Here is a 15,081-nt window from a genome sequence, read left to right as displayed (position 1 = left end):
GGAAACCATTCCCCCTTGTTAACGGTATCCTGGGTTTCCTCTGGGAACCTCCCTGCCCACTGTCAGCTTGTGTGATTTGGGAAGAGGGCTGATCTCCCTCCCTAAGCCCCAGAGGAGGGCCCCAACCAGCATATCCCATCCCACACCCCCACCCCAGTGACCCAGAGCAAGCTAGCATCTGTCAGGCCTAGGAAAGCTTTCTTTCCTTCTGGACATGAGTATGGGGAGACATGGGGTTGCTGCAGCCATCCTGCACTTCCGAGGAGAGACCCTGTCTGCAAATGAGCTTCCCCTGAGGACTGCAGCGCCAAGCTCAGGCAGAGAACCAGTCCTGGTGACATTGTTTGAACCCTGAGACAAAATGCACCTGAAGCCAACCAATTCCTGGGAATTACAGCTGTGTAAGCCAATAAATTCCCTTTTTGCTTAAGCCAGCTTGGGTTAGGATTTCTGTCACTTGCAGTCAAGTGTCCTAAGTGATCTGCCTCCTCTCAGGGTCGGTACAGGTTCACGGAGCACATAAAGGGTTTAGCTGCCATGGAGCAGCACAAGCCACAGCAGTTGGGGTGAGAGAGACCCAGCCGCTGGCATGAGCAGGCGCAGCAGGTGGGCCGCTCACCGCGGGGCCCTGTTCTTCCCGGCAGTAGGGCCACGTGGGCAGCCTCCCATCCTGTGCATTCATGCGCCCGAGGCCACCCAAGAACACATCTGTTCTCTGCCCCTAGTGTCATTTATTATCTGCAGCATGTGTTCAGGGGACAGGGTGGATACCTCGTAAGGTTTACACAGAGAAAGCAGGAAACGCCAGGATGGTTCCTGTTGGTGGGAAGGACACCAGGGGCAGGAGTTGAGGAGCTGGCATTACGGGATGAGTGTCCAAGGTCAGTCAGGGGCGGTGGAGGGGGCGGACGGTGACCTGGCTGATCAGGCCAGGCCTGGTGTAGGAGACGAGGAGGAGGAAGACAGTGATCAGTGCCGCCAGCAGCAGCAGGATGCGCCAGCACCAGCGCCAGACGAAGAAGACGGAGGTCTTCAGCGGGTTCACAAACCAGCTGAAGGAGGTTTTGGGGCGGCTGCGGGGAAGCAGGTGGTGTTGGAATGATGAGGAAGCCCCCCAGCTGCCCCCTCCCCCCTCCCCCAGGCTCTGGCCCCGCCTCCTGCACCGCACCCCCCACACCCTTGGGCTTCTCCTAGGGCTCTGGCTCCTTGCGCCTCTTTCCCACTGGACGTTTCTCAGCCTCCTCCACAGTCAGCAGCTCAAACTCAGCCTCCACCTTCCCCTGGAAAAGGGGCGACGGAAGCCAAGTTCTTAGGCCGGCTCAGGCCTGGCCCCTGCCTGGCCCGGTTCCTGCCCTGGCCGCACCCACCGTGAGGATGTAGACGTTGCCTCCTGAGTCCGAGAACTCTTAAGTCTTATGGCCGGCCCTTCTACCTCTCCCTCTTCTTGCCAGCCTGAGTTTCCGGCGCCTGCAGCTTCACTACAGGCCACCAGCGCCGCAAGCGGCGGCAGCGAAACAGATTACGCCTTGGCGCCGTCCCGGACCAGCCACACGGAGCAGAGCTCGGGGCCCCAGGCCCCTCGCACCATGTCCGGTAGCTGCAGCTCCAAGGATCCTGCAGGTCCAGAGCTCTTGGGGTTAGGCAGAAGCTCAAGGTCTATCTGAACGAACCTCCCTCCCTGAGACTGACATCAAGGAAAGCCGAGCCCAGAGGCAGAAAGTGACAAGATGGCTAAGAGCATCTTGGGGGAGGGGCAGCACAGCGGGATTGTAAATCGGGGCATCCAAAGTTAGAATGTGGCAGTCAGGCCACAGCTATGGACCACACACCACAGCCCAAATGTCAGCAGGTTGTCAGACCCTGATGATACAGGGCCCAAGGACGGGACCAGACCGCCAAAGCAAGGGACTAAAGGCCATGGAGTCAAGAGTCCAGTGTAACCCGAGCTCAGGTCAAATTAGAGGATTGAGTGGGAGATTTGGGTGGAAATGGAGGTTATGGTGCTCAGAGCTGAGTAAATTCAGTAATTAGGCCAGAAAGCAGACCTAGAGTCTGAAATCCAGGACTGAGGATTGGGTTAGAGTAGGGAACCCAGGGGAGAGGGGACAGGGCAATGAGGGCAGAAATCGGGGCCAGGGGTTGAGGTAGGAGGGCAGCTAAGCAGTAGCAAGGAAGTCGTTCGTTGGCGGAGATGCAGTCATAGTCCCAGACCTGCAGGACCAGCACAGACGGCTGCCGGAACTCAGCTTCCTCCAGGGCAAAGGGTCCAGGCCAGCAACGGACGCTCACCTCTCGCTCGGTGGGCAGGTAGTCAAAGCGGAACATGAAGCGCCGTTGAAGTCCCCTCCCTGGTCAGAGTTGAAGTGAACGTCTGTCTCCTGCTAGTCTTGCTGCAGCCCCTTCAACCAGCTGGAGCCAGGGGAAAGGTGCAGGCGGAGGGGATGGGCATCCGTGCTGGACGGAGCCCAGAAACCGGCTCCTCACCTAGCCTGCCCCTCCACTCACCACCAGACTGGTCCCTCCACCCAGCTCCGGGCGCCATCGAGGGCTTAGGGGTCAGGGCTCTGGCTCAGCCCAGGGCCCAAGTCCCTGTTCGAAATCTCATCTCAGTGCACAGCCATGTGCCCGCTCGGCCTGTAGGCCTACCTTTTCACATAGATGTCACTCGACATCTCTCCATTGAGTGGGTTTGCATCATCCAGAACTACACCCTCCGTGTTCCAGATGATGACTCTGAGCTCATAGCTGAGGGATGTATTGGGAGAGGGTTTTCAGACTCTCGAGAGGGGTCCTGGGAGGGGCTGCAGGAAGGACCTGGGCCAGAGCCACTGACATGCATTGAGCACCTGATGTGTGCCCAGCCGGGTGATCAGGATGTCTGTGGTCCCTTGAAGGGACAGCCCCAGGTATCACTGACCACCCCCACCCCACCGGATGGCACCAGGAATGGTCTGCTGACGCAAGCTGAGCCAATGGGCTTCTCCCGCCCATAAATTTGGAATCAAGACCCTGAAAGGTTGACTCAAAAAGCATCAGATGCAGAGCTGGAGCCACCACAAGCCAAAGTGCTGTGCAAGCAGAGAGAGACAGTCTGCAGAGAGACACCAAGTGGGGATGACAGCATGAAGCCCCTGGGGGACAGAAGGAAGGGCTGTGACATTCTTGATCCTACCCCAAATAGCCCTGTCCTTGTCTGTCATGAGGTTTCCTAGATATCTATTGTTTTCTTTTGCCCCATATCAATTTCCCCTCACTTGTTGACAGCACTTTGATTTTCTGTTGATGACTCCCACTCCACCCCCACTACTGTCAGTCTGTGTGATCCTGGCGGGGCGGACCAACCCCTCTCTGGCTCCAGAGGTTGGTATATCACCTACGACATCACCCAGGACTGGCCAGTCAATGCATTACAGCTCCCTGATCACAAAGATTGGTTCAGGAATCAGCATTTGACCCAAGCTGGTCCAATGAGAGTCAGCTTGAGACTTTTGCTCTAACTGGGAAAGACGTGGGTTTTTTTCCTGCTCAAGTAGTCCAGTTGGTAAGATGTAAGCCTCCACTGTTAAAAGCCACTTTGACGCCAGATTTAAGTCTCCATGAGAGTGACACCAAGGAAAGCAGAGCCCAGAGGTAGAAAGTGACAGATTGCTGACATCTGAAATGCACGCACCCTCCACTCAGAGTAGCTCAGGTCAAAAGGGGGTTAACAGGGATTTGGACTGTTTCAGTTGCAAGTGACAGATATCCAACTCACAATGGCTTATAAAAAAAAAAAAAAAAGGGAATTTAATGGCTCACCTACCTGAAGCTTGGATCAGCTCTGCCTGCTTCATGGGGGCCCTTGCACAGGTTTTCAGAGCACCCTTGTCCAAGATGTGGGCTGTCCAAGATGTGCCCACCCCATGGGAGGACGGACCAGGACTCTCTTACCTGATTGGCTGCCGAGGCTTAATGTCAGCTGGAGGTGGGGCAGGCACATCTCGGGGGAAGATGTCAATCCACACATGAAGGGATCCCTGGGGGCACAGGAAGAGGCTAAAGGGTCTTGCTGGGCCCCACCCCCCTAACGGCCCTGTGGCCAGAGGTTGTGCCTTGCCCCAGGTGGAGAGAAGAGCTAGGGTCAAGAGGGCAGATCCTGGGGTATGAGGATGAAGGTGGAGTCTGAACTGGGAATTCCAGAGTTGAGGTTAGCCTGAGGGTTCAGAGATGAGGCCCCAGAAGTGGAAGGTTGAGATCAAAAGTAAGATCTAGTGCTCCCAGGTCCAGATCCTAGGAATCTGGGGTAGAGGTCAGGTTGGGAGTGCCAGGTCTGAGCCTTGGTGGCCCAGGGGTGGGGATCCTTCAGAACCAGAGTCCAGGGTGTGGGTATGGGGTCCAGGATGGAAGTCCAAGACTGGAGTGGGGATGCTGGGCACCAGGATCAGGAGCCGAAGTCCGAAGTGGCAGTGCCCAGGTGGAGGTCTTGGAGAAAGGGCGTCCTGGGGGCCCAGGTCCAGCACCAGGTGGGAGTCCTGGGGTTCTGGGGTTGGGTGCTGAGCCCTCCTTCAACTGCAGCAGCCCTGGGCTGTGGCGATGGTAGAGGGGCTGTGTTTCTACGTGCTCAGGTACCAGCTGGATCCCAAGCCCAGGCGTCTCCTGCCAGTGCCGCAGCACCAGCAATGCCTGGGGCTCCTCAGGGACCTCACTTGCCACCTCGGAGTCCCCACTATCTGCAACAAGAGGTGTGTGAGCTTGGGTTCTGCACAGTTCCCAACTCTCTTCCCTTCCTCCCCCTGCCCTCAATAGACGCTCTAGGCTGAGGCAACTGCTGCATTGGACAAACCCATGGGCTGGGAGGGCAAGTCCACAATGCACAGAAAGCTCTAACAACTTTTGCCAGTGAAAAGCCAGCAGTCAGGGGGACAATGGGATTGGAGGCTTTGTGGCCTTTGTGCAGACCTTGTTTAGAGAACAGACCACTGGCCATATATGAAGCATGAGCTAAATTCTGCATCCATATTTTATGTTGTATGGGACCCCTGTGTCCCCAATTAGCTATGGCTCTGAGGGGTTCGCTAGGGCTCCCTGGAGATCTCACACTCACCAACAAAGACCATTTTCTCTCCACTATCATCCTTACTCAGCCAAGACTCACCTCCTCTGCTTGCAGAGGGAAGCGGGCTCTTTGTGGGGCACACTAGGCTGGGCACCAGGGTCCCCCTGTACCTTGTTCTTCCATCTTGCTCCCTCTGGACTGTGCAGCGGAGAGGGGCTGGTACCTGGGGGCAGGGTCTCTGGCGGTGTCAGAAAGAGTTTGCTGCCCACCTTGATAGCCCCGGCTCGGTATTCAGGTGTGGGGAGGCCACAGGGTAGGCACAGCACCGCCAGGATCTGCGAAGGCCGAAATGCGTCACGCCAGGCACTGTAGCCATCCCTGCGGCAGAAAAGGAATGTGCCTCAGTTGGATCCAGCATATGAACGTACTTGGGCACAGGGGCAGTGATGGGTGCCCTTGAGGACTTGGGACCCAGGTTTGTAACTCCTCTGTGGGACAGGTTAGCCCTCACTGATGGTAACGGTGAAAATCAAATATGCGTGGCAGGTGCTCCTATGAAGGAGATACTGATATTACCCATCTTTCAGATGAGGAAACTGAAACTCAGGAAAGCCAAGTGACTTGTCAGTTACAGGATCCCAACTCCCAAGCCCATTTCTTGACCATTAAGCTATAATGTCTTGGTCGCAGGGGAGTCCCCTTCTATGAAATCAAAGGATCTGGACAGACAGGTGGGATGCGAACTTGAATGTCTTTGGTCAGACTTAGAATGACTCCTGAGGGCCCTGTTGGACTCACGTCATACTGGGACGCCAGCCCACAGTTCGCCCTGTGGTGGCTATAGAATCAGTTTTCCAGATCAATGTGGGTCTCTCTGATGAGGTCATCAGAACCCACGAGGTCATGATCAAACACAGCCTCAGCAGGGAGAGAGATGCTGAGCTCTAGGGCCCTGGCCAGGAGAGAGCGTGATGAGAACACCTCCACACCCTACAAGGTGGCCTTGTGAGGGGTAGGGGTGTGAGGGGACTCAACAGCTTCTGTCCATTCCCCCACACCACATCAGCTGCCTGAGTGAGAGCCACAGGGTGGGATGGCAAAGTTGCTCTCCATTCCCAAGCCCAGGGCCCAGCCTCACTCTCCAAAGATGGGGTTCAGCTGCTTGAGGATGTAGCGCTCCTTGATGTCCAGCCGCTCCTGGCCAGCGCTCACCACCACATAGGGGTCTGCTTTGCCGTTGGCATCCGCAGGAGCCAGGTTGGTAGCCTAGGGAGACAGTATGGGGTGGAAATGAAAGAAATGTCATTGTCATAACCCAAGGTGGCTCTTGCCGGACCTAACAGGAAGTTACCAGGGAGAGATCTTCCACCTCAAGGAGTTAGCTGAGAGGTTGCACAAGATGACTTTTATTTACTTTTAAATTAATTATTGAAATACTTAAGACATACAAGTAAGTATAACAAAAGATATAATGAAACAGAAAATATGTGGAAAGATGTATACCCTTATATATCTTACTATTCAATTTGTAACTTTCCATATTGTTTGACCTTCATTTTTTTACAATGAGCATATTTTACATTTTATTCCTTTTTTTTACTTTTTAAATTAAGAATATTTTAACTAAATAAAAATAATTACAATTTTTTAATTGTATTAAAAAATAATACAATGAGCATGTGTGTGCCCAGCTTCATAAATTAAACACTACCGACAAATGTCCCCTGAGTCCCCTGAGTCCCCCGACCTGACTTAATTCCTTTTTCATCCCTGAAGTAGCCAGACCCTTTATTTGGGGTTTCTCACTCACAGAAAAAAAAAGGAAAAATACTTTTACGACATATACATACGTCCCTAAGCAATATACAGCACTATATTGCATGGTTTAAACTATATTTAGTAAACTTACTTTTTCTGTTTTTGATAACTATGTAATTAGGTAAATTCATAACTTATGCATAAATTACTGAAGTATAATTTATACACAGCAATATATTTTTAGTCTTTTTACACTCCTACCTGCCATGTATGAGAGTTCCCGTTGCCCCACATCTTTCACAACACTTGGTATCATCAGTCTTTTTATTTTCGTCAATCTAGCGCTTGTGAAATTGTAGCTCATTGTGGTTTTAATTTGCATTTCCCTGCTGATGAAGCATGTTGAGCATCTTTGCATGTGCTTATTGGCCTTATATATATATTTGCTTTTGTGAAGTGACTGTTCAAATTTTTTGCTCCATTATTGAGTTTTAAATTTAAAAACATTACACTTTTAATTTCTAAACATTCTAACTGGGCCTTTAAACTTGCTGTTTATTTTTAGTAGTCTCTTGTTCCTTGCTCATTTTAAATTCATTCTTTTATTTCTTTAAACATTTCATATATACTTATTTTACATTCTCTATCTAGTCATTCCAATATCAACGACCTTGGGGGTCTGAATGTGTTGTTATTTTTGCTAATTCTTACTCATGGTGACTTTTTTTTAAAAAAAAAGCTTTATTGGTGTATAATTGCTTTACAGTGGTGTGTTCATTTCTGGTTTATAACAAAGTGAATCAGCCATACATATACATATATCCCCATATCTCCTCCCTCTTGCGTCTCCCTCCCACCCTCCCATGGTGGCTTTTTTCTTCATATTTCAGTACTTTTTAATCATGATTCATATTTGGTTTAACTCATGCTGAGGGGCTGTTGTGGGTGTTCTCTGCCAGAGAGAGCTTGTTTTCACTCCTGCCAGTTTCCTGGGCAAACTACCAACCTGCAGCCACTTTAAAATAAATCGTCCACTTGAGGTTTTGGGGATGACACAGATGGTGGGAACTCAGGCCCTGAACTGTATTAGAGCCAGCTTGTGGTCATGGATGCTAGGGGAAACTTTTTCCCCTCTAACCAATGCCAAGTTTAAGACAGGCAAGTTTCCTTGGTGTCTCCTCCTGCCTTTCAAGTTCCTATTTTTGTTCATCCTTATGCAGAGGGTGTAATTTTGGGGGCTCCACTTTATATAAGGCGGTTCAGTCAAACTGCTCCCCTAGGTAGCCCCAGGACTTCATCTTCTGTCCTCACTGCCTGTCAACCATCCACGAGGAAGATGAGGTTTCCCAGGTCAGCAGTAAGTGTGGGGTGAAAGCCAGCTTTAGCATTCCTTTTCCCTAGGTCCCTGTTATTAACTATATTTTCTTGTTTTCTGTAATCTTGATGCTGTGGTATCTGGAGCCATACTGACCCGGGAGAAACTGCACCTGCCAGGGCTACTAATTCCTAGAGTTAGCAAACAGCACACCTGCCAGAGCACCTTTCATATACAAACCAACCAATCTAGAGCCCATACAATGTCCAACCACCTCCTCTATCTGGCTCTTATACTCCAGGAAGTAATATTCCTCTGCCCTAATCATCCTCAGGGCCAGGTTCCAGACAACAAGAGACAGTGAGACAGCCCCCGTACCCCAGAGCCCACAGGAATTATTCAAACTAGCCAATCCTAAGCCTGCTTACACTGCCTTGCCCTGCCTTTCCTACAGAAACCACAATAAAGGCTCTGGCCTTCACACTTCCCTTCCTCCTTCTGCCTCTGGACTGGCCCTCATGCTTCCCCGTGTGGCCCTGCAGGGTACAGCATGCACCCCGACCCCCAGAAAATTGAAACAACAGACTATCTTTTCAATGGCAACCATCTCCTGATCTGTTGGCTTCACCAAACATGGATAAGAACAAAATCCTGGGTACGTTTTAAAGCAGTTCCTGCTTTTATTTTGTTTTTTGTTTTTTTTTTTCCACTCTAAAATCTCTTACTTTCTTGGAAGCTCAGCATTGCGTTTAAAAGATTTTTTAAAATAAATTTATTTACTTATTTATATTTTATTTTTGGCTGCATTGGATCTTCATTGCTGTGCACGGACTTTCTCTAGTTGCGGCAAGCAGGAGCTACTCTTCGTTGTGGTGCGTGGGCTTCTCATTGTGGTGGCTTCTCTTGTGGCAGAGCACGGGCTCTAGGCATGTGGGCTTCAGTAGTTGTGGCGCACAGGCTTAGCTGCTCTGCGGCATGTGGGATCTTCCTGGACCAGGGCTCAAACCCGTGTCCCCTGCATTGGCAGGTGGGTTCTTAACCACTGTGCCACCATGGAAGTCCTAAAAGGTGTTTTTAACAGTATGAAGATTCCTCAAAACACTAAAAATAGAGTTGCCATATGATCCAGCAATCCCACTCCTGGGCATATATCCTGAAAAAACTATAATTCAGAAACATACAGGGAGGGCTTCCCTGGTGGCACATTGGTTAAGAATCTGCCTGCCAATGCAGGGGACACAGGTTCAAGCTCTGGTCCGGGAAGATCCCACATGCTGTGGAGCAACTGAGCCCGTGTGCTACAACTACTGAGCCTGCACTCTAGAGCCCACAAACCACAACTACTGAGCCCATGTGCCACAACTACTGAGCCTGTGCACCTAGATCCCGTGCTCCACAACAAGAGAAGCCACCACAATGAGAATCCTGCGCACCACAACAAAGAGTAGCCCCCACTTGCCACAACTAGAGAAAGCCCACGCGCAGCAACGAAGACCCAATGCAGCCAAAAATAAAATTAAAAAAAAAAGATACAGGGAATTCCCTGGTGGTCCAGTGGTCAGGACTCTGCGCTTCCACTGTAGGGGGTACAGGTTCGATCCCTGGTCAGGGAAATAAGATCCTGCATGTCGCACAGTGCAGCCAAAAAAATAATAACAAGTAAATAAATAAATAAAATATAACCAAAAAAAGATACATGCACCCCTATGTTCATAGCAGTACTACTCATGATAGCCAAGACATGGAAGCAACCTAAATGCCCATCGACAGATGAATGGATAAAGAAGATGTGGTACATATACACAATGGAATAATACTCAGCCATAAAAAAAATGAAATAATGCCATTTGCAGCAACATGGATGGACCTAGAGATGATCACACTAAGTGAATTAAGTCAGAAAGAGAAAGACAAATGCCATATGATATCACTTATGTGCGGAATCTAAGAACACTTCGTATCAGTTGACAGAAACCTTCATTTTATTTTACAGCTGCATAGTACTCTGTTGTACAGATATAGCATAGTTTATTCAACCCTTCTGCTATGTATGGGCATTTAATAAGATTTGATTTTTAATGGTCTTCCATCTTTAGAAATTTTATTTTATTATTTTCAAAACTGCCCAATTTTTATAGCCTTTTGTTCTCTGCATGTGAAATCATTTTAAACTGTTTTAAACTGTGAAGTAATTTTAAGCTGTTTTATATTTCTAATATTTGAAAATTCTAACATCCAAAGCCCTTAGAGATCTAATTCTCTTTTGTGTTGTGCCTTTCTGACAAATTTTCCTGAGATTGTTTTCTTATATATTTTATAATTTGGGATTGTGAACCCAAATTTGGTTATCTAAATCTAGGGAAGTCTGTGAAGCCTGATTTGGGACTACTTTAAGCCAATCTCTCAACTTTGAGTTTTGTGGACTAAGCAGATAATAAAAATTCAAGTCTTAAATTAATGTGAGGGCAAAACTCTAATAGTATATCCTCAGGGAAGACATTTTTTCTATTTCCGCCAACTGGAACAGAGGCTGAGATAGACCATTTACCTTATAGGCTTCTTTCCCAGTGGGTGGGCTTCCTCTTGCCCACTTTTCACTGAGAGAAGAGTCCTTCCTGGGTGCTGCTTCGTGTAAGGGTCTTGGTTGTGTCTCCCACCTTGTATAGGCTATTAGATATTAGAACCTAAGGCTTGGGGTCCAGGTATGGACAAATCCTCTCAAGAGAATCTGACCTCAGGGCTTGTTCAGGGATTCCTGCTGTTTCCTCATTTTGGCCCATTGGGAATTCCCTTTCTTATGAGCTTAGCATTTGTTTAAAAGGTTGTTTATCTAGCATTTCTAGATCTATTATATCAAGAATTTATTTCAGACCATCTGGTCTGCAATGCTGCTAGAAGTAGAAGGTCCAGATGATGTCTACTGTCTGATGTAGGCGCTAGGATGCTTACATTATGGTAGAAGAGTGCCACAGAATGTTTCTTTAAATTACATCTTCGTCAGAAGGCCTATATTTAAACTAGATAAAAGTACAGCATCTGCTCTGTGCCGGGAGTGAAGGGGTAGCAACCCACTCATTCCCCTCACTCCCTGAGATGCCTTTAAGGAAACTGCAGGGCCCTGTTGAGCACTGTATGAAAACTGCAGCAATGGGAGGACCTGTACAAAGGTATTTGATGACAGGCCATCACAAAGCTTTACAGAGTTGTGCTCTTCCTGGAATTATACTCCCCATTCTATGAGACTAGAACTACAAATAAGGAATTGGGGCATCTAAGCTCTAAATTCAGGTTCTGCCGTGAGCAAGATGTGTAACCCTGTGAAGTCTCTTAAGTTTGTGCCTAAGATTTCCCATCTGAAAAATGAAAAAGCTGGACTCTGATCCCTTCAGTCTGTAGGTTTTGTGTACATTACCTATGCCGGAGTTAGAGGCATGCCAGGCCAATGGATGCTCACCTTTACTACATATACTCTGACTAAGAGCTTGATGGGCCGATTCTGTGTGGGATCCCCCTGGAGATCTGGGGATCAGAGAAGGACACTGCCTCTGATTCAGGGTAAATGAGGTAGGAGCCCAGGGTGGGATGGGGGGATATGGAGCAGAAAAAACACTGGTAAGACAGTCTTCTTCCTGCAGCCCCACTTACGCTCCCTGGTCCCCCATTCCTTCCCGAAACATACCTTGAACTTGCCCACAAGGTTTCCAGACCCTTCTTCCTCTCCATCTCCATCCTGACCTCCTTGCCCTCGATACAGGGGAAACACATTCAGCCAGGCTTCAAAGTGGTTAAACTCTTCTTCCAGGGAGCTGTTGTAAATATGAAAGGCGAGGGCCTTGATGACAGCTCGATGTCCAGAATCCAAGCAGAATCCCCTCTTGCAACACCCAGTTACCTTCAGAGTGGCGACTGCTTTTTTCTGGGACACACAGCCTTTGACTTCAGCCTTACCCTGGTCTTGGGCTTCCCCATCCACAGAAAGGAGATTGCCCCCATCTGGGAACAGCAGAAATGCCCCATTAGAAATACTGGTGTGGGGGGAGGGAGGGAGACACAAAGAGGAAAAACAAGAAAACCAATCTCTTACCTGAATCCCCAGCATCATCCAGAGCGCAGGTCAAAGATTCTTCCCTACCCTTTACCTCCTTAATCTACCCCTTTTCCAGGATAGGGAGTTGGAAAACTTTAGCTCAAGTTCCAGCTGGGTAAGCCACTTGCATTTTCAAAGCCTTAGTTTATCATATAGTCCAGATATGTAACCACCAGGTACATGTGGCTATTGAGCACTTGAAATGCATCTGGTCCAAACTGAGATGTGCTGGAAGTATAAACTACACACCAGATTTTAAAGACTAGTATAAAATAAGATTATAAAATATCTCATTATTGAGCTTTCCTGGGGACACAGTGGTTAAGAATTCACCTGCCAATGCAGGGGACACGGGTTCGAGTCCTGGTCCGGGAAGACCCCACATGCCGCGGAGCAACTAAGCCTGTGCACCACAACTACTGAGCCTGCGCTCTAGAGCCTATGCTGCGCAGCAAGAGAAGCCACCGCAATGAGAAGCCCTCATACCGCAACAAAGAACAGCCCCCGCTCACCACAACTAGAGAAAGCCCACGTGCAGCAACAAAGACCCAACACAGCCATAAATAAAATAAATCTGTTCATTTAAAAAATCTCACTATTAATTTTATAATGGTTACTTCTTGAAATGATACTGTAGATATACTAGGTTAAATAAAATATATTATTAAAATCATTTTCATCTGTTTCCTTTTACTTTTTTTTAATGTGGCTACTACAAAAGTTAAAATTACATATGTGGCTCACACGATATTTCTGTTGGACAAGACAGCTCTAGATAATGGAGTTAATAATCCGCAGCTTCTCAAATTGTTGTGAAGATGAGAAAAGATGGCTGTAACAAAGAGTTCTGAAAAACTGCAGAGCTCCATGTTTGATGAGATCCTTCTTCTTACCATTTCCCCTCCTCTGTCTCCAGTCCCTCCACCCCCAGAAGCCTGCTCTGCTCCCACCTGCCCCTGGAGCTCCTGCAGAGATGCATAGTACTTGGACCACCAGTCGAGCTCTTCAGGATCTGGGATGTCCTCCTCCAGCTCTGGGCCTTGATTCAGGAGGCCTCCCAAAGGGAGCTTCTTCAGAGGAGCCTGAGGGAGCAAGAACTCAGCACCTCTAACCTAGCACCACCCCAAGCCCCGCCAGTCCCTTCTCCACCCATCCCCCATACTCCATCACCTTTAGGAGCCACCTGAGTATCCCCACTTCAGCCAAGAAGGGATCCCAGGACCTCTGTTCTGAGAGGGGATAAAAGACACCAGGAGAAGGTCAGGTAAGTAGAAGTCAGACTCAGTGCCCCACTGGAAGGTCCCCTGGAGCCATCTCAGCCAGGAACCAGATGGACTTCCGTCTGGTGGCCCCTAAGGGGAAAGCCCCTTACCTTGAGGTACCTTGGGCACCAGGTCCCCTGTCTCCTCCTCTCCTTCCTCCTCAGGGGGATCCTCCTGACTCCAGAGTGTGACTCTCAGCATATGGGGGACAATGTGGGAACCCACGAGCACTGTGCGTCCAAAGGCCCAGCGCTCAATCACCAGGATGCTGAGGGGGGCTGCAGATAAGGCTGCTCTGGCAAGTCCTGGGGGTAGGGAGAGAGGACCTGTGGGGGGGGAGAGGCAGCAGCAGAGATAGATGAGAAAACAGTGTAGCTAAACATGCATTCAAAGCCCACAGCCTCACTGAGTCGTCTCTGGTGAGTCATTGCTTTCTGAACCCATTTCCCAGCTAAAAAGGGGACACAATCCTGGCCTGGAAAAACTATTGTATCAAATGATATAACAGTACAAAAATTCTTTGGAACCTACAAAGCGCCATCAGAAATATGAGGTTGTTGTTGTTATTATCATTATGTAAAGGACCAATCCTCAGATTGCTAATATAGATTTAGAACCATAAAACTATGCATGCTCTTTAATCCAGAAATTCTATATCTATCAATGGATCCTAAGCAGGGCCAGGGACAACAGTTATAACACTGTATTGTTGGCTTTATTTTACATATATGTGACAGTTACAGCACAAAAGGGGGGAGGAATGAATGGAGTTATGATGGAGAAAAGTATTTCTATTTTACTGGAACTAAATTAGTATTAATCTGAAATAGATTGTGAAAAATCAGTATGCATACTGTAATCCCTAGAGCAACTACTAAGTAAATATCAACTAAGGAATTAAAGCAGTATACTAACAAATATCTATGTAATACAAAAGAAGGCAGTAAAGGAAGAACGAAAAATATGAGACTTATAGAAAACAAATAGCAAAGTGGCAAATGTAAATCCAACCATATCAATAATAACATCAAATGTGACTGTATTAAACAGTTCAAAGACAGAGATTGTCAAACGGATTAAAAACAAAAGATGCAACTACATGCTGTTTAAGAGATGCTCTTTCGTGAGATACATATAGGTTTAAAGTAAAAGGATGGGGAAACATGCCATGCAAATACTAACCATAGAGAACTAGAGTAGCTATATTATCAGACAAATAGTCTTTAAAACAAGAGAGACAGACTTCCGGGAAGATGGCGGAAGAGTAAGACGCGGAGATCACCTTCCTCCCCACAGATACACCAGAAATACATCTACACGTGGAACAACTCCTACAGAACACCTACTGAACGCTGGCAGAAGACCTCAGACCTCCCAAAAGGCAAGAAACTCCCCACGTACCTGGGTAGGGCAAAAGAAAAAAGAATAAACAGAGACAAAAGGATAGGGACGGGACCTGCACCAGTGGGAGGGAGCTGTGAAGGAGGAAAAGTGTCCACACACTAGGAAGCCCCTTCGCGGGCGGAGACTGCGGGAGGCGGAGCGGGGAGCTTCGGGGCCGCGGAGGAGAGCGCAGCAACAGGGGTGCGGGGGGCAAAGCGGGGAGATTCCCGCACAGAGGATC

The 15,081-nt window shown here is 48.5% G+C and overlaps 1 protein-coding gene across 1 annotated transcript in view; it reads right to left on the bottom strand.

The window, feature by feature from the left end:
* Positions 1-886: 886 nt before the first annotated feature.
* The window catches only part of LOC103070783 (fer-1-like protein 4), a 51,284-nt gene continuing 37,089 nt past the window's right edge, over positions 887-15,081 (bottom strand). Inside the window, 24 exon segments of the mRNA XM_007447810.1 lie at positions 887-1,076; positions 1,183-1,280; positions 1,368-1,406; positions 1,408-1,531; positions 1,533-1,616; positions 2,174-2,333; positions 2,336-2,409; positions 2,647-2,745; positions 3,931-4,035; positions 4,550-4,668; positions 5,135-5,139; positions 5,259-5,413; positions 5,810-5,830; positions 5,832-5,987; positions 6,174-6,301; positions 11,563-11,607; positions 11,610-11,682; positions 11,789-11,940; positions 12,001-12,101; positions 12,193-12,256; positions 13,146-13,277; positions 13,366-13,424; positions 13,568-13,729; positions 13,732-13,783. Of these exon segments, the coding sequence (XP_007447872.1) occupies positions 887-1,076; positions 1,183-1,280; positions 1,368-1,406; positions 1,408-1,531; positions 1,533-1,616; positions 2,174-2,333; positions 2,336-2,409; positions 2,647-2,745; positions 3,931-4,035; positions 4,550-4,668; positions 5,135-5,139; positions 5,259-5,413; positions 5,810-5,830; positions 5,832-5,987; positions 6,174-6,301; positions 11,563-11,607; positions 11,610-11,682; positions 11,789-11,940; positions 12,001-12,101; positions 12,193-12,256; positions 13,146-13,277; positions 13,366-13,424; positions 13,568-13,729; positions 13,732-13,783 (2,397 nt within the window).

This window comes from Lipotes vexillifer, unplaced genomic scaffold, assembly GCF_000442215.2.
Source record: "Lipotes vexillifer unplaced genomic scaffold, Lipotes_vexillifer_v1.1 scaffold397, whole genome shotgun sequence".
Classification (NCBI taxonomy): domain Eukaryota; kingdom Metazoa; phylum Chordata; class Mammalia; order Artiodactyla; family Lipotidae; genus Lipotes; species Lipotes vexillifer.
Note: the sequence above shows the minus strand (reverse complement) of the source record. Positions and strands in the feature narration are given on the sequence as shown.